The sequence below is a fragment of the Heteronotia binoei genome, chromosome 6 (assembly GCF_032191835.1).
Source record: "Heteronotia binoei isolate CCM8104 ecotype False Entrance Well chromosome 6, APGP_CSIRO_Hbin_v1, whole genome shotgun sequence".
Taxonomy (NCBI): domain Eukaryota; kingdom Metazoa; phylum Chordata; class Lepidosauria; order Squamata; family Gekkonidae; genus Heteronotia; species Heteronotia binoei.
Genome location: NC_083228.1, coordinates 74,708,079 through 74,734,359, shown reverse-complemented (window position 1 = coordinate 74,734,359; position 26,281 = coordinate 74,708,079). Strand labels below are relative to the sequence as shown.

General features: G+C 41.3%; 1 protein-coding gene across 4 annotated transcripts; it reads left to right on the top strand.

Moving 5' to 3' along the window:
- Nucleotides 1–1,051: 1,051 nt before the first annotated feature.
- On the top strand, nucleotides 1,052–25,696 carry AS3MT (arsenite methyltransferase). 4 transcript variants are annotated; one of them, XM_060241754.1, is made up of 11 exons: nucleotides 1,052–1,307; nucleotides 1,523–1,554; nucleotides 5,274–5,401; nucleotides 7,105–7,255; nucleotides 9,095–9,231; nucleotides 10,930–10,999; nucleotides 11,615–11,696; nucleotides 13,583–13,714; nucleotides 17,725–17,867; nucleotides 18,546–18,680; nucleotides 25,482–25,696. In XM_060241754.1, coding segments are annotated over exons 1-11 (1,110 nt in total). In that variant the 5' UTR covers nucleotides 1,052–1,306; the 3' UTR covers nucleotides 25,581–25,696. The 4 variants fall into 4 exon arrangements, with proteins under 4 accessions (XP_060097737.1, XP_060097734.1, XP_060097736.1 ...); XM_060241751.1 differs by having other exon boundaries at nucleotides 1,267–1,554; XM_060241753.1 differs by lacking the exon at nucleotides 1,052–1,307 and having other exon boundaries at nucleotides 1,433–1,554; nucleotides 25,488–25,696.
- Nucleotides 25,697–26,281: the final 585 nt, after the last annotated feature.

Below are 26,281 nucleotides of genomic sequence, written 5' to 3'. Positions count from 1 at the left end.
TTAAGTGTACTAACCTTTGTCTACCCAAAATGCTGTAGAAATTAAGAGGACTGAAGGCCTTTATAAGTGCTCATGAGTTTAAATGAATAGAAGATTAGAGGGAAGTTGTGTTTGGCCCTAAATTTATTTTTCTATAATTTTTGTCTGTTTTCCAAAGGGCTTGGGGTGACATGCATCATTTATCCATTGTATCCTCACCACAGCCCTGCAAGGTGGGTTAGGCTGGGAGAGTGTGATTAGCAAAAGGTCCCTCGCAACCTTAGCTTGATGACAGTGTCTTGGGAGTGAGGATTCAGACCTGGATCCGGCAATTCCTGGTTCAGCACTCTAACCACTAAACATGCTGGTTTATGCAAGCCTGGATTTTCTGGTTTTGTACCCGAGCATTTGCTCCCTGCTCCCTTATCTGATCCCTGTTGGCTATCAGTTTACATCCACCCACATCATTAAATAAATACACCATCAGAAGATGGTGTATCTGCTCCCTGTTGGCTATCTGCTCCCTGTTGGCTATCAATTTACATCCATCCACATCATTAAATAAATACACCAGAAGATATTGGTTAACTTTTCAAACTGTTACTGTGCATTGGCACAATAGTGTTTTTTAGACTGCTTTGTCCAGGTGGGAATTATGTGACAGATTATATATTGTGACAGGTAAGTTTGCTCCTAGAATAATTTCTGTACTTGTCAATAAGATGCTATATTATTGGGGGGGTGGTGGTGGTGGAATTCTGACATGGACTACATATCTTTCTCAGGAATGTTTGTAGACACTTTGTTCTGAAAAGTTTGTGTTTGTATACCACCCCCCACCCTCTGCCTTCCCAGCTTATAATAGCGTTGGCATACATGGGCTGCCCCCTTTGCTCTCTACAGCGAATTATAATTAGGCTCCCTAACCAGTATGCCTTACTGGCTGGTAACCCCCAGGCTGATTCGTCGGCTAATTTCCCGGATTTTGAACCTTTCAACACTACAAAAAAACAACTGTAGTGAAAGTGGAGGGCGGCCACACAGTCTACAAAGAGACTGTCCCTTGAACGCCCATTCATCCAACCGAAACGCCTGTAGCCTGTAACATAGGTAAGAACTACTGCAAAGTAGACGCGAATGCCTTGAGGAAAAAGGCGGCCCTCCAGCAGAATCAGCAGCGTCCCCCGAAACGGATCGCTTCCACCTCCGGCAACTTGGTTTTGCCTCTCCTTTCATAACACCGGGCCACGCCCATTTTGGAAATCTCTGCGTGCTTCCGTGCTGCGAGGGTTCGGGGCTTGAGAACGGGCTGTGGAACGCAGCACACAGTAAGGGGGAGACGAATCAGGGTTATCTTGTTGGCGGGGAACAAATTCTACCGGGAGGGGGAAATAGAGGTTGTTCTGGGGATGAGCGTGGTTGAATGGACGTGGCTGCTGCAGGGACAGGTCGTGCGCACGCGCCTCAGGGAATCGGTCCCGACTATAAGACAGTAAGATGAGGATCCTTCACAATATTTTCACATCTTTTTGTTTCGTTGTAGTGGCTGCCCAGCGGATATACAATGAGGTGCAGGTGAGAGAAATAGCCGGATGTTTGGCTGGGATGCGCATGCCTTGCCTGATTATTTTGTCAAATGCAGCTCATTGGGGAGGCCCTGTTGTATCCAGCCCGCGAAGACTCCGTGCATTCGTGTCCTGATTGCCGGATTTCTTTCCTCATGTGGGTCTGTTTGTCTCTTGTCTATCGCACCCATGCAGCCTGGTGTAGGGTTGCCAACTCTGTGTTGTCAATTTCTGTGCTGGGAAATTCCTGGAGGTTTGGGGTTGAGCTTAAGGAGTTTGGGGATGGGAAGGATCACAGTGCCATGGAGTCCAGTCCACCCTCGTTCTGAAGCTACCATTTTCTCCCTTGGGACCTGAACTCTGTTGTCTGGAGGTCAACTGTAATTCTGGGAGATCTCCACACTCCACCTGGAAGAAGGCAACCCTAGCCAGGTGACAGTGCCCTGGGTAGGGTTGCCAAGTCCGACTCAAGAAATATCTGGGGACTTTGGGGCAGGGGTGTAGACTTTCCAGTTTCCCGCAGGGGGCTGGGGCTCGGCTAGAGGCCCTAAAAAAACTGGGATCCAATGACATCATAGGGAGGAGCCAGTGACATCACAGGGGGGCCTCCATTATCACTGCCTATGGAGATGGGGCCATGGGGGATTTAGGGAAAAGCCACCCAGAAATTTAGCAAGAACTCCCTTTAACAATGCCCCTGGGCTAGGCCAAACCCAGGAAAAGGTGTGAGTTGGCCAGTGGTTCTGGTAGTATCTCAGCAGTATCCTGCTGTGTCCTGTTTTTGAAATTCACTTTTAGAATGAATAGTCACGTTAAGCTCTGCAAACATGCATATTATGTGCATAGGATAATCTAATGCTCGCAAATTTGACATTAAAACGCAACATAGAAAAACCTTTAGGGGAACTTTTAAAAAAGTTTCCCTGGATGTTCATTTACAGGTGTCTTGTTTCTGCCTTGTTCATAAGGGTAACATTGTACTGAAATTTACAAAATTATGACATCATAGATACCTTAATTTGGTAAATGCATGTCTGGAGTCTCTGAGTTAGGGCAGAATAGAAAACAGTTGCTGTGCATTCAAAGCAACTGTGCAATAAAACAGCTACTCTGAGGTCCCAATTGAGTGTCCAGGAAGGTTCAAGTGTTCTCCTACAGAACATAAGAGAAGGCATGTTGGATCAGGCCAATGGCCTATCCAGTCCAACACTTTGAGTCACACAGTGCCCACAAAAAAAAGCCCAAGTGCCATCAGGAGGTCCACAAGTGGGACTAGAAGCCCTTCACCGTGCCCCCCTCCCCCCAAGCACCAAGAATACAGAGCATCACTGCCCCATACAGAGTGTTCCAACAATACGCTGTGGCTAATAGCCACTGATGGAACTCTGCTCCATATGTTCATCCAGTTCCCTCTTGAAGCTGGCTATGCTTGTAGCTGCCACCACCTTCTGTGGCAGTGAATTCCACATGTTAATCACCCTTTGGGTGAAGAAGTACTTCCTTTTATCCGTTTTAACCCAACTGCTCAGCAATTTCATTGAATGTCCCCGAGTTCTTGTACTGTGTGAAAGGGAGAAAAGTACTTCTTTCTCTACCTTCTCTATCCCATACATAATCTTGTAAACCTCTATCATTTCACCCTGCAGTCATCATTTCTCCAAGCTAAAGAGCCCCAAGCGTTTTAACCTTTCTCCATAGGGAAAGTGTTCCAACCCTTTAATCATTCTAGTTGCCCTTTTCTGTACTTTTTCCAATGCTATAATATCTTTTTTGTGGTGCGGTGACCAGAATTGTACACAGTATTCCAAATGATACCGCACCATCGATTTATACAGGGGCATTATGATACTGGCTGATTTGTTTTCAGTTCCCTTCCTAATAATTCCCAGCATGGCATTTTTCTTTTTTATTGCAATTGCACACTGTCTTGACATTTTCAGTGAGTTAGCTACCATGACCCCAAGATCTCTCTCTTGGTCAGTCTCTGCCAAGAAAGGCTTCTCATTCTTGGGATTCTTGATGTCAGATTTGTGTCCATTGTGTTTGGGGATCTGAAAGACTTTTTTGGCCTTTGAAGATCATTATCTTTCCCTTTTGAAAATCTAAAAGGGATTGGAAAGCATTTTCATACACTCAGAATAGTTTGTCACTATGCCTGGCACTGGTTGCCTGGGGGAGGTCTAAGCCCCCTAGCCCACAAGTCCTCTATTGGTTGCCCGGAAGGGACTCAGCCCCCCCCCCCATAGTTTATGTCTATGCTTTGGGGGTGGAGCTGGGAGCAAGGGTGTGGCAAGCACAATTGAACTCCGAAGGGAGTTCTGGCCATCACATTTAAAGAGACCACACTCCTTTCAAATGCCTTCTCTCCATTTGGAGTAATGAAGAATAAGGACACCTTATTTGGGGGCTTAAGGTCCAATCTTTTTGAAACTTGGGTATTTTGAGGAGAGACACCAGATGCTATGCTGAAAATTTGGTGCCTCTACCTCAAAAAAAGCCCCCCCCCCAGCTTCAGATACCCAAGGATCAATTTTTCATTGTGCCTTACGGGAATTGATCTTCATAGGGAATAATAGAGTGCCTAGCAGACATTTCCCTCTCCCCCGCCCCGCTTTCTGATGAGCCTGAAGCTGGGGGAGGGCCTCTAAACTGGGGGATCCCCTGCCCCCACCTAGGGATTGGCAGCCCTAGCCTCGGGAAGTGAAGTTTTTGTTGTCACCTTGGAATAAAGTTATTGGAATAAAAAGAGGTTTTGTATACTCTGGAAAGAACAGGTTTAATTAGCCTCTCTGTCCTGAACCTGTCAAAGACAGTGCTCCCCCCTTCCCATGGAGGCTGGTATTTCGGAAGGTGATTTGGTGTTTGTATATATGTGAAATATTAGGCCACGTTAGTGTGATCCTATGAAGTCACATCACAGGCTTACGGAAATATAACTCATTTTAGGATTGCACTGTAATTCTATTTGGATTCAAGGTATTTGTCAAACTGTGTGAGCCAAACAGTATCGTTTGGATCTAGAATCTTGGTAGGGGCATCTGTTTCCATTGAACACTGTATACAGAGATGTCGAACTAATTTGTTATGAGGGCCGGATTTGACATAAATGAGACCTTGCCAGTCCATGTGTATACCTATTTAAGATTAGGTAGCAGAGAGATAAACTTTATAAAGGACACAAAAAACACAATTAAAATATTTTTTTTAAAAAAAACTTAAAACATTCTTAAAACATTAGCACTCAGTCTTAAATGTGCTTTCTTTGTATTTCTCCCATGGGATCCAGGGAACTGGGCACAGGAAGCTCTGGCTCCTTCCTTCCCCAGGAGACCAGGAGGGGGAGGAGCCTCAGCCAATACAAGGAAGAGAGGCTTGGCTCAGTAGCTCTGCTGTGCGATTGAGAGAACCTGGCAAAAGCAAGCTCTCCCTTTCCCCCTTCCTCCCCAAGGGAGGAGCCTTAGCCAATGGAGAAAATAGAGGTTTTGCTCTGTAACTCCTGTGCAATTGAGCAAGCTTTGCAAAGCAAGCTGTGATGCATAAGGAAGCAAGAGATAGCAGGAAGCAGATGATGGCCAGTTGCTCAGGGGCCTGATAGGAGCTCTCTAGGGACCTGATTTGGCCCCTGGACACCTTTGAACATTCAGCCCCTACCTGAACCTTAGATCTTGTGGTTTGTTTGTTTGGGGATGTTGTTGTTTTATAACTTTGGTGTTACTTTTCCCTTCTCAGGATTACTATAGCAAAGAAGTGACAAAAACAACGGATCTCAAAACCAGTACTTGCCTAACTACAGCGAAACCTTTGCCTGCATTTGTCAGAGAAGCACTCCAGTGTGTGCATGAGGAGGTCTCAGCGAAGTACTGTATTATGTTTTTGACTGAGCTTCACTCACTTGAATTGTATCATGGGAAGGATATGCATATTTGTTTGTGTATACTTAGTATGGAACTCTTAAATCCTTTAGTGTTAAGGATAAATTAAGAGTGGAAGACTGGGGCTGCAAAATTTTATCTGGTAGATTAAATAGCTAAATTTTTACTTGATGTAAGTTGTTGACCCAAGAACTCAGAAATCCATGCAGATTTTTAAGAAGGACTACATTGGTTCTGCTCTGACCTGGATATAGCCCAGGCTAGCCCAATTTTATGAGATTTTTGAAACTAAGCAAGGTCAGCCCTGGCTAGTATTTGGTCTGGAGACCTCCAAAGAATGCCAGGGATGTGACACAGAGGCAGGCAATAGTAAATCACCTCTGAATGTGTCTTGCCTTGAAAGCCCCATTGGGGGCATCATAAGTCAGTTGTGACTTGATGGCATTTTCCACCAGCACCACCTTGCTACTACAGAGTTATTGCAATATAAAAGAAAATGTTAGAGTTGACCTTTTCTCTAACAATAATTGATAGCTGGTTAATAATCTTACACTTCATTTATTATGTCAAAAAGGAGCTTATGTTACTTGATTAGACACATAGTTACTTAAAGCTCACACTCTCCTGACATTCTGCAAACTCTAAAATGGAATTATTCAAGAGGCAGTTTTACACATGTAATTGGGGTGTACTGTAACAAAATGGTTCAGAAAGATGTTTCTGGTAAAGAGACAGGGACTGTAGACTATGCTTGGTGTATTTTCGGACTGGCAGTTGCTGTATGTCTGATCCCACTAGTTTCTGTATTATTTAATGTGTCACATTAAAGCTTATGCTTTGTTTCAGTTCTGTTCCAGATTCCTGCAATCCAAATCTTATTGCATTGTTTATTGTATGTCGCATCATGTAGATTAGATGGATGTTATCCCCCATGAGTTTAAGTGAGAAATGTGAACTATTTATAATTTAAATAAACAAACTAGTAGTTCTTTACTTTGTTTTCAGACACTTAACAATCCAACTGCAGCGGTACTCTCTGTAAATCAGAGGATGCTTTAATAATGTCCCATATTCTGACAGGCTTTGCTAGTGTGATAGAACAGTGGTAGAAAAATTGTAACATTATGTTCTATGTTCCCATTATATAAAAATATTTAGAAGGGAGCTGTTGGGCCTGTTATTTGATAGCAGGCAGGATTGACTATACATCAAATGTTGCATTAAAAAGTGAATGAGACATCTTATTAAGATTGCACATATTGCTGTATAAACTCTTCAAGATTAATTTTTAATTGCAAGAATGTTGGATAGGATTGGTATGGTGTATACTTGCATTACTATTTTCATTATATGTCTTTCATTGCATTTATTTAATTTGTTGAAATATATAATAACTTTTGGCATAGAATAAAACTTGAATAAGAGTTCAGTGCCATGCAAAATTATTTGAGTCTTGAGAATTTCAGTGGGCTTAGACTGGAGTTACTCTGCATAGAAACATGTGGTTAGTTTTTTAACTGTTCAACTATGGCAGAAGGATGTTGAAGAGCAGCAGATGTAATCATAACTGTTGTATGCCTCTTGTGAAACTATGTTGATATGGATTGGCTCTTGCTATACTTGGCCCATCATTTCTATCCCATCATTTCGTTTCACATTAGGTTGTTCCTCTTTTCTCTTTATCCCAGGTACTATGGTTGTGGCCTGGTGATACCAGAGTGCCTAGAAAACTGTTGGATATTAGATTTGGGCAGTGGGAGTGGAAGAGATTGCTACATGCTCAGTAAACTGGTTAAGGAGAAAGGACATGTCACTGGGATAGACATGACTGAAGCTCAGGTAGGAAATCCCTCCCCCACCAGTGAATTCAAACAAGTAGTTTTATCTGTCGATTGTGAGAAGCAGAAAGAGCTGTTGACTCTTATTTTTATTGTGGATACAACTGCTCAATGTTCTTCTTAGCCTACCTTTTCCATATTAAGTCTTGCACCTTGACCCATCTACAGCCTCCTCTTTTGTAACCTTTTACCTCTTTCCCATTCTGTATTGTATATTATTTCAATTAATTCAAAATTGTTATATAGCTATTGCTTCTATGTATGAGTACAAAAATCATCACTACATGCTTATTTTGTCACATGGTCAATATTATTATGCAGAAGTGTAGATGTTCATTGTATAAATTGGTCCTGAGATCTGTAGCTTCTTATCTTGCAAAGGAACATTTACCCTTGTAATGAAATGTGTTTATTCTTGTAATAGAGATTTAAAAAAAAACACACCCTGGTTTTCTTTTGGAAAGATAATTGTTAAAGTACCTTTGGACATGATGTGGATTGGAAGGTGTGCATTTTTGCAGGTTCTAGTCACATCAGCATAATTTTCCTTGCCTCCACCTCTAATCCATCATTCCCTTCCCCCATGTATTGGAACATTTTTAGGACTTTAAAAAGTCAGGAATTCTTAGATTGCTGTAGTATTATAATATCTACTGCTACACTTTATTAGTTCCCAGCTTTGTTTTAAAACAGAGTCTCTAGCCCTTTATATTGTGAAATTATAACAGGAAATATGCAGCTGCTTGCCCTCTGTCTGTTTGGTAGGTGGGGAGGGGCTGACATGACAGAAGGTAAGATTGGAGGGGCAGTTGTTGTAATGGTTGGACCAGAACCTGGGAGAATGTTGAATCAGGATCCCTTGGCTATGAAACTAAGTGGGTGACCTTGGTCTGGTCCCACACTTTTAGCCTATCCCCCAGAGTTGTTGTGAAAATAAAATGAAGAAGAAGGTGATATTGGATTTATATCCCACCCTATACTCTGAATCTTAGAGTCTCAGAGTGGTCACAATCTCCTTTACCTTCCCCCCCTCCCCATAACAGACATCCTGTGAAGTAGGTAGGGCTGAGAGAGTTCTCAAGCAGCTTTTCTTTCAAGGACAACTCCTACAAGAGCTATGGCTGACCCAAGGTCATTCCAGCAGCTGCGAGTGGAGGAGTGGAGAATCAAAGCCGGTTCTCCCAGATAAGAGTCCACACATTTAACCACTACATCAAACTGGCTCTCTAATTATGTAGGCTGACCTTAGCTCTCTAACCACGTAGGCTGACCTTAGCTCTCTAACCATGTAGGCTGACCTTAGCTTTTTGGAGGAAGCATGGGGTAAAGATGCACTGGATGAACAGAGAGGTTAGAGAGGCTGTTAATGCTTTTTTGGGGAGCAAAGCAAGCATTGATATCTGGCAAACTGCATTGCATATTGGTGTTGTTCTGAATAACAGTCTGGCAAAGGAAAATATGTATCTTGTTTTATAAGGCATGGTTGCACTAAAGAACAGACAGTGACCTCATGAGTCAGGTTCTTTTGAACCAATCCAGGCAAGGCAAATCCAGACCCTAGACTGATCTAGGGAAATAGTCATACTGCTTTATTCAGACTGGGGAAAAATGCAGCAAGCACCACTGAAACCATGGCATATATGGACAACAGTCTGGAGAGAAAAGGACAAGCTGGTAGCTAGGCATCAATAAGGCAGTGGGGATTAAATTAATGACCCTTGAAGATCAGTGATAACCCATGGTGTAGTGACAGCATATATGAAGCAACATTTTAAGAATCATTTAAGCACTCTTCTTTATTTTGTCTTTTCATTCTTTTGGTTACTTTACTTCCCTTCAGATAGAAGTAGCAAAGAAGTACATTGACTATCACATGAACAAATTTAACTACCAAAATCCCAATGTAAACTTCATCCTTGGATACATAGAAGAACTGGGAGCAGCAGGCCTGAAGGATGAAAACTATAACCTCGTAATGTAGGTACTCTTTCTAGCTCTTTTTGCATGCTGGAATTCTGCTTAATAACACATAGCATTAGTACGGTGAGTTAAGCTGTCATTTGTTTCATGTACTTTATGTTGTAATCTTTATAAGAATCCTGTAATGTAGGTCGTTAATAGTACATTTGCAGGAAGGAAGGGGAGACTGAGCTCCTAACTATACCAGACATATACTATTTCTGGAGCTTTCTTTCTATAGTCCTGATCCAAATTGAGCCCCTTTGTTCCTAAGAACTAAATTTCAGCATGGACCTCCCAGGACTCATCTGACAGGACCCAGGGCAGACCTGGAAACAGTGTTAACGAATGGTCTGCATCTGAAGAAGTGTGATTACAGCATACAGAAGCTGATACCTTGATTAAAATGTTGTTGGTCTTAAAGGTGCCACTGGACTCAAACTTTGTTAACCGAGTGGTTATGAGAGAGGTGAGATTTGAATCACACACTATAGTAGTGTTTGAGGAAACTACAAAGAACACAGTCCATCACTTTCTATGTGCAATCTTTGAGGATGGAATTGTACATAGGAAAGCAGGCACTGGGCTCCTGATCTTGTGTTTGTTTCAAAATGCTAATGTAATTGGAGGAGGGGGACATTTGCATGGGCCAGATGGGATGCTTGACCATTTCTAATGGCTTGCCTTCCCACATTTTTTAAAACTGTGTTTTGCCTTGAGGTCTGAGGTTGGAAGGAGCCCAGTTGTGGGGGAAATGGCCTTGGGCAGCACTTGCAAGGAGAATCAGTGGGTGTGTCAGAATGGTGATGCACTTCCTCTTCTTGCCTGATGATCTTCTTCTGCAAATGCTCTCCTTTGGCTCCTTATTCCTGGCAGGGATGTTTAGGAAACTTGTTTGCCAGTCCTACTGCTGGTCACTTTTGGAGGTAAGCTCCTGATCTAGATCAGGAAAGTTTATCTGACTTGGATTTTTAAAAAATTTAAGTGAAAATCATCTTGCTTTTAAAACTAGAGTCTGCACTCCATTTTTGGTGAGGTTTTTTTTTTGGTGTGTGTGTATTGCCAGGTCCCACCTGACCACTGACAGGAGATGGTGGATTAGGGTTCTCAGATCTGGGTTGGGAAACACCTGGAGATCTGGAGATGGAGCCTTGGGAGGACAGTGGGGTACAATGCCGTAGAACCAGCCCTCCAAAGCATCCATTTTCTCTGGAGGAACAGACCTCTGTAGTATTGAGATGAGCTGTAATTCCAGGGGATCCCCAGGTCACATTTGGAGGCTGGCATCCCTGGACTGTGTATGTGTGTGTGCCTGGAAGTCATGGTTGACTTCTGGTGACCCCTGGTGGGGCTTGGACATTCAGAGAGGTGGCGTGCTATTGCCTCCCCCTGTGTGCTGGCCCTGGTATTTTTGGAGATCTCCTATCCAAGAACTTGCCAGGGTTGGCCCTGCTTAGCTTCCAAGATCTGGCTTGCCTGGACTATCCAGGTCAGGGCCATCTGTGCTTTGATCTTGTGTCAAGGCTGGACTAGGGGAAGAAAGCAGGAGTCCTCATGGACACAAAGGGGATTAAGATTTCTTCTGTTCTTTACTAGTGTGGGGAAGCTACACTCCCATGTTGCCTTGTTCCACAGCTTGTTCTTATTAGCCTAGTAAAGTCTGTCCCTTATTGTCCTTCTTCAGAGACCCTAAATGAGCTTCTCTCTCTTGTTTAGCTCCAACTGTGTAGTTAACCTGTCTCCCAATAAAAGAGCCGTCCTGCATGAGGCCTATCGAGTGTTAAAGGTAAAGTGACAGCTGATTATGAAACAAACAATGACAAGAAAAGGGAACTCTGCTGTGAGGAAGAGGTCTGAACCATACAAAAAAAATTCTTGGCTGGAAGCAGCTGCACCAAGGCATGCTACTGGGAATTGTGTACAGTCAGTATTGAGCACTGAAACCTTTTGAGTTCAGTGTCTGGAGAGAAGTGCCTATGTAGGTCATCTCCTGTGAAGAGTCACTAGACAGAAAATTTCAGAACCGTCTCCTGAATGCAGGTTGCATTGTCTGTAATGTGCTTTGCAGCCCATCTGCTACTGTATTCTGTTTATGTAAACAAAGTGAGGATGATTGACTTTCCTACAAGGAGGCAGCCAGGGCTGCCTGTAGAGACCTTGGTTAATTTAGCTTGGCTGGGTTGACTGAGTTACTTTAGAAGACATAACATATCCATTGCAAAAAACCCAACAGCTAGTGAACAGTGGCTGGAACTGGCACTGCAGTCTTAGCCAAGCAGTTTCCTTGGCTTTAACCCAGTCAGTCTCCATGCCTTCTTTCTCCTATCAAGCTTTGGAGACAGTTTTTATTATTTGTTTATTTGTCGTGATTAAGGATTCCATTTCTCTTTGTTTCTCTCAGACAGGCGGAGAGATGTATTTCAGTGACGTATATGCCAGCCATGACCTGCCTGAGGAGATCAGGAAACATAAGATCTTGTGGGGTGAGTGAATTCCTCCCCTCCTTCCTGACCACACATAAACCAATGTTGGAATCCAAATCCAATACTGCATATTCCTTTCTAGCATATAATCTTAAAATTGCTTCTGACTTTCTCTTGTGAAACTTCTCAAAAGGTTTGAACTCTGTCTCTTCTTCTAAACCTAGGCTACTGTCTGGGCATCCCAAACCCAGTAGCAATTGTGTTCTGCTGTTATTTGCATACTTCCTGCTGCTCTGCATGAGAATTTTTGGACTGGGATTATAGTCCCTTACTGACATTAGAAGAGAATGGATTAGGAAATCTCTGACATCACCAACTCCTTCTTCCCAAATTATGTTAGAATGATGGGGCACAATATGCATGATCACACCCAGTGTGGATTAGTATGGACCAATGAGGATTCAGTCTGTGCAGGCTTTGACTGTGGGAGACGTTTGGCCCCATCAGATTTTATCAGCATCTTCTCAGCTTTTCAGCATGGATGTGGTTGTCCACTCCTTCATTTTTTTCCTGGAACAACCTTGTGAGGTAGGTTGAGCTAAGAAAGAGTGATTGGCTCCGAGTCACCTTGGGCACTTTCATACATGCTGAATAATGCACTTTCAGAGGCACTTTGCAATGGCACTTTACTGTGTAAACTGACAAAATCCACTTGCAATCGTTAAAGCGCAGTGAAAGTGGACTGAAGGTGCCCCTGAGCTTCATGGCTAAATGGAATTTGAGTTTGAGGTTACTGCTACACAGTAATGTTTGCCGCTGTAGCTCTCATTGCCGCTGTACACATGATGGTTTCCCTGGGGCTTTATTTGAGCAGGAACACAGTTCCAGCTGGCTTGGCATCAGTGTGTGTGTGGCCTAATATACAAATGCGTTCCTGCTGGGCTTTTTCTACAAAAAAGCCCTGGTTTTCCATATAGTTTCTGTGATTTGGCCCCCTCCGGCATGCCACCAAAGAACTTTTTTGTGCTAGTGATTTTAAAAAGCCCTCTAGTAGCAGGGGTGGCCAATGGTAGCTCTCCAGATGTTTTTGCCTACAACTCCCATAAGCCCCAGCCAGCATGACCAATGGCTGGGGCTGATGGGAGTTGTAGGCAAAAAACATCTGGAGAGTTACCGTTGGCCACCCCTGCTCTAGTGGTATAGGCAGGAAATGGCAGCTGATGTGGGCAGGACCTGCAAAAATATACACCTTCCCATCCATATGGCATGTGATCTTTCCCCAGTGTATCAAACCAGGTTTCCAAAAGATCGGAGCAAAGGAGGGGGAAACTGTGAAGTGGATGATTAGAGAACAATAACAGTGAACAAAAGCCCTCTGCATAGAAGCAACTGGAGATTTCCTAGCCCTAATTTGCATCGTAACTTCTGTGCCACACTTGCTTCAGGATTCTGCCTTGGAACTTCACAACCCTTAGTCAGCGTTTAGGGCTTCCCACCCTTAGGGGCCACCACACAGTTTAACCACTTTCCAAATGAGGAAAGCAAGGCTCTCCATTTGCTGTGTGTTAAAAAAAAAAAGTCACATGTATGCATATTTTAAATGCATGTTAATGGTTTTCTGGAGCATGTACAGATTCCACCTTTCCAAAGTACCCAAAATGTGAAGTATTAATATATGTAAATACCTCCTAACATAATCTTCTATTTTTACTAATTCAGAGTCTTGTTTTTAAAACATTAGTTGAAACATTAAAACAGTTTTAAAACATTAGTTCCTTACCCATCAGTAGTCAGGTGGAAACATTAGGCACCAAGAGTGATTAAAAGACATGGGGCTTTTTAGAATGCAATCTTTTTAGGCCTTCCAGTATCTTTGTGTCTCATTGTTTTCTCCATGTTCCCTAGGCATTTTCATCAAGTGCCATTTGTTCTTATGTCATGTTTAGGTGAGTGCCTAGGTGGAGCCCTTTGGTGGGAGGATCTGTACAAAATAGCTGAGGATGTTGGATTCTTGCCACCTCGACTGGTGACAGCCTCTCGAATAACCATCAATAATAAGGAGCTGGAAAGTGTTGTGGGTAAGAAAAAAAAATCTCCTCTTTGGTATGCTACATTAAATCCCAATGGTTGTGTCTTTGTATGGAGTAAAGCATTCTCAGCTTAGAGCACAGCAGGTGTGAGAGACTAAGTGTACCTGTGATGGAAGGAGTGTGTGTGAGGGAGAGATGGCTTTCTGCACCTTTCCTTTTTGGCTGAAATTATCTATATTCTGTGCTCAGAATACATTCTCATTGCATTATTTCTTCACCCAGATTTTCAAACATCTTGGCTGACTTGAGCCACTGATCTGGCATAGTTGCAACTGTTTTTGTGATGTTATACAGCTGTGGGTAGAAACTAGGAATATCTAAGACATGCTAGCAGATAGGAACGACACAGCTGACTTGTGTTCAATTCCAGAAGTAGCTGAAAACATTACAACAATGGAATGCTTTATCCCAATTGAAAAAATAGAAATTGAAGCAGCAATCAATGCAATGAAAAACGGGAAAGCTCCCGGGCCAGATGGATATACAGCTAAATATTTCAAAACTTTTAAGGACGAATTAATACCAAAATTGCAGAAGTTGATGAATATAATAAGAATAAAAGGGTATGTACCAAATACATGGAAAGAAGCTGTTATTTCCTTGATACCTAAAGAAGATAGAGATGCCACAAATGTGAAAAATTACAGACCAATTTCGCTTTTAAATAATGACTATAAAATATTTACAAGAATCCTGGCAGGACGACTTAAACAACATCTGATAAATTTTATAAAGGAAGATCAAGCTGGTTTTCTTCCCAAAAGACAAATAAGAGACAATATTAGGACTTGTAAATATTGTAGAATATTATGAAAGACATCCAGAAAAAGAAGTAGCATTATTCTTTGCGGATGCAGAGAAAGCATTTGACAATTTAAACTGGGACTTTATGTTTGCAGTAATGGACAAGATGGAGCTGGGAGAAAGCTTTATAAGAATGATAAAAGCAATATATTCTGAACAAAGGGCAAGGTTGTGTGTTAATGCAGATCTTACAGAAGAAATGAAAATTAACAAAGGTACTAGACAAGGTTGCCCGCTTTCACCATTGTTGTTTATAATGACTCTTGAAATTTTATTGATGCAGATTCAAGAAGAAAAAGATGTAGAAGGATTACAAATAAAAGGATGTACTTACAAATATAGAGCATTTGCTGATGGTATAATGTTTATAAATGAAAACCCCATACAAGTTACACCTTTGTTGTTAACGAAAATACAAGAGTTTGGGGAGTTGGCGGGACTTTATATAAATAAAGAAAAATCTAAAATTCTGTGCAAGAATATGCAGATGAATAGACAACAAGAATTACAAAGACTAACGGGCTGTGAAGTCACTTCCAAGGTAAAGTACCTAGGGGTGGAGATAACAATGAAAAATATTGATTTGTTTAAAATGGAGGAAGATATGCTAAAATGGAACAAGCTCAATTTGTCATTGCTGGGTAGAATAGCTGCAATAAAAATGAATATTCTACCAAGGATATTGTATCTGTTTCAAACTATCCCTATTGTGAAAGATGCTAAAGAGTCTGATAAATGGCGAAGGAAAATCTCAGAATTTGTGTGGGCTGGGAAGAAACCAAGGATTAAAATGAAAATTTTGACAGATGCAAAAGAGAGAGGTGGATTCCAATTACCAGATCTAAAATTGTATCATGAAGCAGTTTGTTTAGTATGGATGAAAGAATGGATAACGTTGCTAAATAAAAAACTTTTAGTGTTGGAAGGCCATGGAAAAAAATTTGGCTGCCATGCATACTTGTATTATGGAAAAAAGAGGATGGATTGTCTTTTCTCTCACCATTATATAAGAAGTAGTCTATTAAATACATGGATAAAGTATAAGAAATATGGTGATGAGAGAAGACCTTTATGGATAGTGCCAGCCGAAGTGATAAAGATAACGGCTAAAACAGCCGAAGAAAAACGGCTATCATATAATCAGCTATTAAAAATACAAAGTGGAAAATTAGAACTGAAAACTGCTGAAAAATTGAGTTATAAATGTGACTGGTTTCAAATGCAACAAATAAAAAGTTTGGTGGAGAATTATATTAAAACCGAAGGAATAAGGAAAGAACAAACAGAAATGGAAAGAGTTCCGCTCGGAGATAATGAGAAATTAATTTCAAAAGTATACAAATTACTTTTACAATGGTCTACAGAAGATGAAGTAGTGAAATCTCAAATGATAAAATGGGCAATTAATGTAAATAAAGAAATAAAGATGGAATTTTGGGAATATTTGTGGAAGAACACTATGAAACTCGCAACATGTCAAAGTATTAAAGAAAATTGTTTTAAGGTGATGTATAGATGGTACATGACTCCAAAAAAATTATCATAGATGAACAACAAGATGCCAGACAGGTGTTGGAAATGTAAAATGCATGAAGGTTCTTTCTACCATATGTGGTGGACTTGTGGAAGAGCTAAAACGTTTTGGCAAATGATTCAGCAAGAGATTTCTAAGATTTTAGGATATGAATTCAACAAAGATGCAGAGATTTTTCTGCTGGGATTACAAATGGAAAAATTTCCAAAAGAAGATAGAACTTTAATCTGGTACTTGCTCTTAGCTGCTAGGACATTGTATGCGCAGCTGTGGAAGCAAGAAAAAATACCAGAGAAATGGGACTGGATTATAAAAGTTATGTCATGGAGTGAAATGGACAAATTAACAAGAAAATTAAGAGACTATGATTTGGAGCTCTTTAAGTTGGACTGGAAGAAGTTCAGAAGATACGTAGAAAAAGAGTGGAAAATAAAAGGACATTGGACAATTTTTGATAATAATTAAGTTTTTTATTTTTTAAAAAACAAAAGTATAATTTTAATAGTTAAAGTTACCTTTAATATTTGTTTTTTTAAGTAAATAACACTGGCGGGGGTCAAGTAACGGGGGGAGGGGTGGGGGAAAAGTAAGATATGGGGTAGAAGAATTTTTCTTTTTTAAGTCTTTGTAGATATAGTTTTGCTACCATATGTTACTAATAAATATTGTTTATTCAGGAACAATGGAATGCTTTATTTCCTTTCAGATTCTTTTAGATGCCTATGGATTAGGGATATCTTCTTTGCTATGGCCAAACCAATAACGATGTCTTAAAGCTGTGATCAGTATTTCTGTTGTTGTTTCCTTTCCTTAAAAGTAGTTGTGGGGGGGAGTGAAAAAGGGAGCAAGTTGGTAAGCAGCATGGGAGAAAAATATGTTTAATCCTTTTCAGTACTCTTCCTCACAGCTGCTCTTTGCCATTTAGGAGAAAACATACTGCCATGCAGGAGGAATGATACTATTTTCTATTGGGAAAATAGTAGATTTGGCAGAAGATAATTTTTACATGGGGAAAAAATATAGCAGAAAGGAGTAAGCACTCCTCTACTTGTGTCTCTTCCCTCTCCCATGACTTATGGATTTATGCTCATTGGAAATCCTGATAATGGATTTCGTATGTCCTGTCTGGTTTAATCCTGGGAATACATATCTTGTCCACTTGGCTAAAAAGTTCCAGAGGAGTGGCAGTGTTGCTCTAACACCAAATTAAACCATAGTCCAATGGCACCTCTAAGACTAACAATGCTTATTTCAGTGTAAATTTTTATGAGTCAGAGCTCATTTAATCAGATGCAGTGAGGTTTATAAAGGCTAGTTTAAAACAAGATCCAGGGGAAAAGGTGATTGGTTCACTCAGAATGGATGAGGTCCACTACCAGCTGTTTTTAGATAGACTTGGTAGAATTTGAATCTAGTGCAAGTTAAGCAAGTACAATAGTTACAGAAACGTAACTGAATTGATTGACGTCCATAAGGGCTGGGATATGCAAGGCATTACCTCTATCATCTTAGTGCATCAAGCATAATAAGTGCTATATCAGACCAGAAATTTATGTTGTTTCCCTTCTTTCTGCCTCTGGTATCTTGCTTTTAAAATAGAAGTGGTATTACCTTTCCTCTGAGAGTGGCCTTAAGGCTTGCCAATATGTTCTCATTGCAGGTGATTTCCAATTTGTTTCTGCCACTTTCCGCCTGTTTAAGATTCCCCAGGATGACTCATCCCAAAGGTGTGAAGTTATTTACAATGGAGGAATCACTGGATATGAAAAAGAACTAGAGTTTGATGTTAACTACAAGTTCAAGGTACAGGTCTGAAGGTTCAGAATTCTGTTCTTATCTCCCACTGTAAAACATAAAACTGAGCCTGGTTCAGCGGGGAGGGTGGGATATAAATCAAATAAAGTAAAGTAAGAAGTGAGAATTCCACTCCATATCTAAGCTTTAAACTATGCAGAATAGTGCCCTTTAAATCCCCCATCTCTTGGCAGCAGCTCTGCCTCCTTGTTGGTTGCCTGCTCTGTCTCCAGGCTCTCAACCCTAAGATGAGATAGCTCGCCTATAGGAAACATGCCCCCCCAATACCATCCAGTTCCACCCCAGTCTCTTTGTACATATAACCACTTGGTACTTCGGTCAGCCCGTGATAGGCATCTGTGAACCACCCCCTAGGCAGAACCATACATGTTAAGTGTATAGAAAGAAGATAGGTGGCTAGAGAGGTGGAGTGACAGGGGGATAGTGGGTGTTGTAGGAAGCAAAAAACACATTACTATCAAACTACTACCTGTCTGTCCTGCTTGTTGCTAGTTATAAATGTGGTATTTGTTCTGATTGGCAGTGACTCTTTAGGGTCTTAGGTTGTTCCCAGTAGTTGTGACTTGAGAACTGGAGGACTGAACCAGGGACTTTCTGCATGTAACCCATGGTGTCTCCTCATTTCAAATTTCCTTTCCTCCCCCCTTTTCTCTTTTCCCTTCCCAGCAAGGAGAAGTGGTAGAAGTGGATAAGGAGACAGCAACTATTTTGCAGAACTCCAGATTTGCTACGAAGTTTCTGATCCGTCCAGTGGAGCAGATGCTGCCAATTCCTGAAAGCTGTACTGCTGAGAAAGCGAAGGTGTGGGTCAATGTAGAGCAGCATTAATATATCACTGTTTGCGTAGGTAAACCATGCTGCAGGTAGCACAAATAGCATCATTCTCCTCCACAGGACTGAAGTCAGAGAGGTGTGCGTAAGCTAGTAGCTTTGAACATAACAGAAAAATGTCACAGCTGAAGTACTGAGAGGACTAGTCTCTTCTCTGCAAGTCCTAGTTCTCAGGAGGCCCCTGGAAGAGATGTGGAAGACCTTTAAATGGACCTCCCAGCATCTTTTTTTAAAAAGCTGGGGGTGGGGACTGATTTGAATCAGGACTTTTGTACTGTGGTGGGATGCAGGAGTAGGCATAACCCTCCCTTATCATTTTTCTAATAGTATTTCTCTCTCCCACTGTTAGCCTTAATGGAGAGAGTGGGGGCGCCGTCCCCTCCCTGCAGCTGCTTTAAAATAAAAGGTAGAGAACTCTAATCACAGATATATTGACTAATTGCATCTTCACTGAGGTGTGCAGTTTCAGATGGCAAGTGAGGGCTTCTGTGACTGATGAGCCATATAAAATATGTTTCAGATAGAAAACTAGATGTCACTAAGAAGGGTCCTGACCTACCGCACTTCTGGATATGCTAGTTTACTTTGTGCAGAGGATGTTTTACACAGGGAAGCATCCAACCATCTGAGCTCTACCTGTACATGACCATTCCAAAATTAGTTGGACAGCAGCAAATTTTGAATTGACATCCAAGGGCAACTTTTAAGAATGAATGCTATGACTGGAGTTCATTCATGTACACTGGAATATGATGAAATTAAATTTTAGAATATTTCTGATCTGAATATGCATGAGGAACTAACAGAATGCTGATGAGTCACCACTCTGGACAGGGAGTACTAAGGGATTCAAGTTATGCATAATAATCAGGGCTTTTTTGAGCAGGAAAGGACAGGAACACAGTTCTGGCTGGCTAGGCATTGGGGGTGTGGCCTAATATGCAAATGAGCTCCTGCTGGGCTTTTTCTACCAAAAAAAAGCCCTGTGTGAAACAATGGTGATGTCTGGGGGTCTTGCCTAATTTGCAAATGGGTTCCTGCTGGGCATTTTCTAAAAAAAAAAGCCCTGATAATAATAATTCTAAAAGCTGCTTCAGCTACTTTCCTTCTCTATCCTCCCAATTATCAGGCATTTTGGAGCTTTTATATCTCCTATTCAAATACTACAGGGGTTTCTTTTGACAAAGAAAAAAAAGAATATTGCAATTCTTATGGTTCTGAGAGCTGCTACATCCCCCAGTGCTGAAACTGAGTTGCACAGTTTAATTACATCTCTGCAGACTTAAGATCACTCCCCAGTGATCATGACTTGGTCCTTCTGGCATCAATGAAAGTTTCAAATGCACAAGTTTGCCTGCAGAGATAAAAATTTTACCTTGTCTTTTCATCACTGGGGACTTAAGGCAGTGTAAGATATTACATGGATTGAAGAAGAGATCTTCAGTATTATGCTGTTTTCAGACATTCCCTTTTTGGAAGATTTGATGTAATGCCCTTTAGTTTGTGGTAGATGATCAAAGAATGGCAGTACTTCTAAGAGTGCATACACCTGCTTACCAGGTTGCCAAATGAAAGGCATATCTTTTAAAAAGATGATGCAGGACAGGGAATGGGTGAGGGCTCATGTCTGACCTGGCACTGAATTTTGAAGAGGTCTTGCTTATTCCAAATGCCTCCAAAGTTCAGTGTGACTACAGGGAACACTGCCTATCTTGTTCTTGAGCCCCTGAAGCTCAGTGTAATTATCAGAGAGAAGATTCTGCTGCCTTCATGAGTGGCTAATCAAAATTTGTGGGGATTCTCTTCCACCTGTATGTGCAGACATGTTGTGTTATCAGAATTCCTGATCAATCTCTTGTATTTATTTTCCTCTTTCCCTCCAGAACTATACCAGTTGGCTCTGGAATATGTTCTGAATACGATTTGAAATTGAATTGATCACATAGACTATTTGTAATGGACTAACTCTGAATTAATCTGGGAGTATGACTGTGTAGTTGCAGTCACAAGGATTGTGAATGTATGCTCAGATATCAAGTTATGACACAAAAGGCAACTTTAATATAATAAAAGTTAGAGAACTCTGATGATAAGTAATTGAGGAGCACTAATGTTTTAGATTCCCATTCCCTGAGAGCTTTCTTGCACATGCAGTACACTTAATTGGATCTTGCCTGTCAGCCTTGACCTTATCTTGCTGCTGGCTTATCTAAAAGAGACCTCTCCCCTCCTGCCGCTTCATCTGGTGAAGCCAAGCAGCTGTGTGTCCTAGAAAGCTTAACCTTGTGCTTTCTGGGGTGGGGTGGGAGAGAGGGCCTTAGAGGCATTTCTTAGATAAACAGCTGAACCCAAGGGGAGGTTTACAGTGAGGTCTTGAAGGCTTAATTCCGCCTAGAAAAACTGTGAGACACAAATGTCTTTTCATAATAAAGCATAACTTGTTTTATCATAGTAATGTAGCCTAAGCTACAATACCACTAACATGGGTTGCATTCAGATGTCCTATATAATTATGGTTAAGAAAAACTGTGGACCTCATTCCTCCATCTTCCCTTTTTCCTGCCATGATGAAATACTAACTTCATTTACTTGTAGTATTTGCATGCAGATTAACCAAAGTTAGTCATCTTTTATCCCCTCCCTAGCTGGTGCTCCAAGCCTGGATTAAAGCCTGGCTTTGGATCCAATTTAGTGAAAGAAAAACTAACTCTGGTAAACTTATGTACCTTCAGTTATGCATCACAGGCAACTGGAGTTAGTGTGAACTTTGATTCTCAGTGTTAGAGGGGATGAGGGCAAGAGGGATATATATTTAAGGTCTCCAAGAAGCCAGGTTTGTGCATATTTTCCCTCAACCATGGTTAAATGTGACTCAACTAAATATAGCCATCATTTTTGAGACAATCTTGGATTCATCAGCAAATTTAAAGTCAGTTACCTGTGTTCAGTTTCCAGCCTCCAGGTCAGGAGGCAAATATATTCTTTTCTGATTTGTAAGGAATAATGCAAGGATAAACCCTTTAATACTATAGGGATGTAGAACACCCCTATGAATTCGATGAAATTGCTGAGCAGACAGGTTAAAACGGATAAAAGGAAGTACTTCTTCACCCAAAGGGTGATTAACATGTGGAATTCACTGCCACAGGAGGTGGTGGCGGCCACAAGTATAGCCACCTTCAAGAAGGGTTTAGATAAAAATATGGAGCACAGGTCCATCAGTGGCAATTAGCCACAGTGTATGTGTGTATATAAAATTTTTTGCCACTGTGTGACACAGAGTGTTGGACTTGATGGGCCATTGGCCTGATCCAACATGGCTTCTCTTATGTTCTTATGTAACACAGTGTTATGTGGAATAACTCAGGCTGGTAAAACCCCACTGTGATCTTGTGTGACTGGTTAATACAGAAATCAGCATATTTTGTAGTTTTTTAAAAAATACATTGAAGTATCTGTCCTCTGGCTCCAAACTTGTTCGATTTCTCAACATCCTGCCTTTTATATTATCTCAATACCAATTGCAGTAATTTGGTACAGTAAACCAATATGTTTATGCTAATGGTAGGCTAAGAAAGTTCACGACATGATGACATTGAGCCTTGAATCAAGGATTTCTAGCACATACTTATAAACACTGTGCTGTATTAAGAGTAATCTCAGTGGCATCATAAAGCAGTCACGATTTTACAAGATTATAAACAATCCCCACCCCCAGCCCAAACGTAACAGGGAGCCTACGGTGAACAGATGCTGCAAAATCTGCTTGACTTCAATGCTGATGCTGGAGTTCTGGGTGAGAGAGACTGCAAGGCATTATCTGAGCTAACTGGGAAGGTAGTACCACAGAAATGAGGCATTTGCTTTCACATTAAGATAGTAAACATATTACAAAATCATACATCAGAAGAGGAGAGCTTCACAATAGTTTATCTTACTGAACAGAATTCAAAGTAGCAGTTGCACATACGTTTTTTGTTACTTTTGTAATTTACCAAAATTCATTTCTTAGAAACAGAAGGGAAAAAATGCTGGTTGAACTATTTGGCAGAATTAGTTTATCTGTTACTGTATGATATAAAAATAAAACACAGGGAATTATTTGTGTAGATCAAGCCCTGAGTAAAGTAGAATAGAAAAGTTCCTTTAAGTGCCTCCATTGGAAATGGTATTCAAGATCCAAACTGATTGCCATTTTGTGATTTGTTTCCTTTGGCAGTGATTTGGGTGCCACAGGTGTGCTTCTGTGCATGTCAACAGAACAAAGCTAAAATTAATGGTTTCATTGCAGTGCAGATTAAGTGCAATCTACTGTCTTCCTCAGAAAGGATGGGAAAAGAGTGAAAGATTCAGATCTTCCCAGATGGAGTTGGTATAAAAGAAAATGGTATCTGTTTTCCTCCACTTGTGACCAGTAATGATCAAGATCAAGCTTGCATTAACATCTGGTTGAAGACTAGAGCAGGGTTTCCCAAACTTTTCTTTCGCATGGCCCGGTTATTTTTACACATCTACTTGTGACCCACTAAAATTTGGGGGTGGAGTCAGGAGACTTTGGGGTGGAGCTGGGGGACAGGAATGTTGTCATTTCCTGTGGTGTCAAAGACCAAGTGATGTCACTTCCGGGGCACACTGAACCAAAACTCCACTTTTTCCTGTGATGTCACTTCCATGGCACTCCCCCAAACCTGCCTCTTCTTTGGAAATAAATTCATTTTCAGGAAAATCTCTCTGAAACTCATGCTGAGCCAAAATGGGGATGGAAAGTGGGCGGTCCTCTCTTTCACTCCCACACCTGCATGCACCTATCTGTTTGTGTACTCTTCTCGAGCTTGCAAGCACTCCTAATGCCCATGTTCAATTGCCTGCACCACCTACACATCCCTTCCTCAACAACACTGGCCAGTGTATGCAGTTGGGAGTGCTGTTGCCATTGCCATCAGGAATGCCAGCACTGTGTACCACCCACACTGGGCCCTGGCAGCTGCTCTACCTCAAAATATGCTGACACATTTACTAGGCCGTTCCTTTGGCTGCTACTACTGGAACCCTGCCTCAAGCTAAAACCAAGCTTGCTTGGTTTCAAGAAAATCTTTCGGCAGCTATTTTTCCTACTTTTCTTTGGTTGAAACATGGGGAAATGGCTGTGAAAGGTAGCAGAGAATTGTACTGCGATTAATGAATTAATTTCAAGTTATATGAAGTTCATAAAGCTTTTCTGCAATTACCTCAAAAAGAATATTTATGAGGGGCTTGTAGCTTTTTACTGGCTGTGTTTCCCATGCCTTTAAAAGCATCCTGTGTGCAGATACTTAGCCAGTGAACTACTTTCATCCTTTTTAATATCTACAGGAGGAGTTTAATTTTGGTGTCAGACAGCTGTTAAAAGCAGGACCAGTAAAATGGTGCCAAGTTCATAGTACCATCTCTTCCAGTGCTGTTGAGATATACCACAGTAATCTTCAATAATCTCTTTCTGCCCCACAACTCTTACTCTTACTCACTCACACAGAAATCTCATAGAAGGCCACCTGGCTACAACTGGGGGTGCCAACTTTTCATTGGCAGAGCTCCTATGTCTGCAACAACAGTATGATGAACAGAAAAGTTTCATCCACTAAAAATGGAAGGAAAGAAAGAAAGACAAAGGGAAAGAATGAAATGGAAGGAAAGGAAAGGAAAGGAAAGGAAAGGAAAGGAAAGACATGGAAAGAAAGGATATAAACATGAGGAGCCAAGTTGGATCATTCCAGTGGACTATCCAGTCCAAATTTCTCTCATACAATGCCCAAAAAGCACCAGAATGTCCACCAGTGGGGCCAGGGAAGCCCTCCCACTGTTGCTTCCCCCCCTCCCAGCACCAAGAATACAGAGCATCACTTGCAGGGAAAGAAAGAAAGAAGGGGAGGCAAAGAAAAAAAAAAGCCTTCCTTACCATCAGATGACCCCACCCAGCAAAAATTCTGCCATGGGGTCGTTTGGTAAAAAAAAATAGCTACTGGAATGCCCACTCCCCGCCCCTCCCGGCTGAAAAAAACACACACCCTTCTTTGCTGCCCAGGCCTCCCGGGGAAATCTCCCCAAAAGAACATACTGCAAGGCACATGAAAACTCATACCTTGAAGAACACTTCATGGGTCTAAAGTTCCAGTGGATGCTAGCTTTTCTCTCAGACACTGGGAGCAGGGGGAAAGGAAGGAGAGGCAGCCCAGCTCTTCTCTGCACAACACAGAGATGGGGTGGGGCTAGCTTTGGCTTTTCTTGTGACCCGGTAGTGAGGCTTCTGTGGCTCGGTACCGGGTCAGAATCCTGCAAATGGGAAACACTGGACTAGAGTATCAGTGAACATTAAAAAAATGTTTTTAATGCTTGGATTGCAGAAAGAGATAAATAATAGCAGATTCTTGGGAAGGGGGAAACAGACAGAGTTACAGAAAGAAGCAGACCCTGAAGGTTGCATTAAGTTTTGTGTATAATCATGGAAATTAAAAAACCTTTTAAAGACGACAATTAAAAAGTCAAAGAAATAACTCTGACATTATATATGTAGAATAAACACTGGCTCTGTACTGGGAAATAAACCCGGTTCAAATCCCTGTTCAGAGAACAAATACACAGAGCCACAGGAATAAAGAGTTCCCAGAACTTTGCCATTCTCCTTGACTTTGTTGGTAGTGTTTTAGCATGTAGTTCTCGTGTTCATTCACCCCTTTTAGTATCTAAAGTAATAGAGCAACATCAACATCCCTTTTGACTTTTTTTTTTTTACAGGATAAGATTCAAAATCCCTTTAAAGTAGTGGAGCAGATGGAGGCAAGAGTACCTAAACAGACTGCTTCAGGATGCTGTGGGTCTAAAGGATGCTGTTGAACCTTGCATTGTACTATCATCAGAAAGAAGAGTTTGGAATGATTCATCAAAACAACAGATGAAATGAGGGCTTGTGATGTCTGAGCAAGCATGAAAGTAAAGGCATAAATAATGTCTTCAGAGGCTCTGATGTGTTTATATTCCAGAGTAGAAATCTCTTCTCCTTAAATAACTGACAAAGGTCTAACTTAAGCACATAACAGGAAGTGCTCTGCTGAATCTGGCCAGTGGTCCATTTTGTGCAGCATTCTGTTTCACAGAATGGCCAAACAATTGCCCTAAAAGGCCAGCTGGGCAAGGAGACCAGGGTCACCACTTGTTACTGGTATTCAGAAGCCTACTGCCTCCGAATGTGGAAGTATTCATAGCTAGTAGCCATTGGTGTACCTAAACCCTATGAATCTGCCCAATCCCTGACCTGTGTACTGAGCAAGATCCTCTCTAAGTCTCCTTACTCGTGATAAATTTCTATGGTGTTATGAGCTATATTGCAGTGGCATGCCTATATACATGTTCCTTCTCCCCAGTGCTGAGCATTTCCTCACATCAGAAGATTTTAAAATTTGTGTTTTTCACTTGTTTTTCCTGAATCTGTGGTGTTTTATTTGGCAGTACAAGTACATACACATGGCCTTGTTTGGATGATAGTGATTAGCCCAGCCAGCAATCAGATCATTGTAAAATGGTGTCATCCCTTTGCT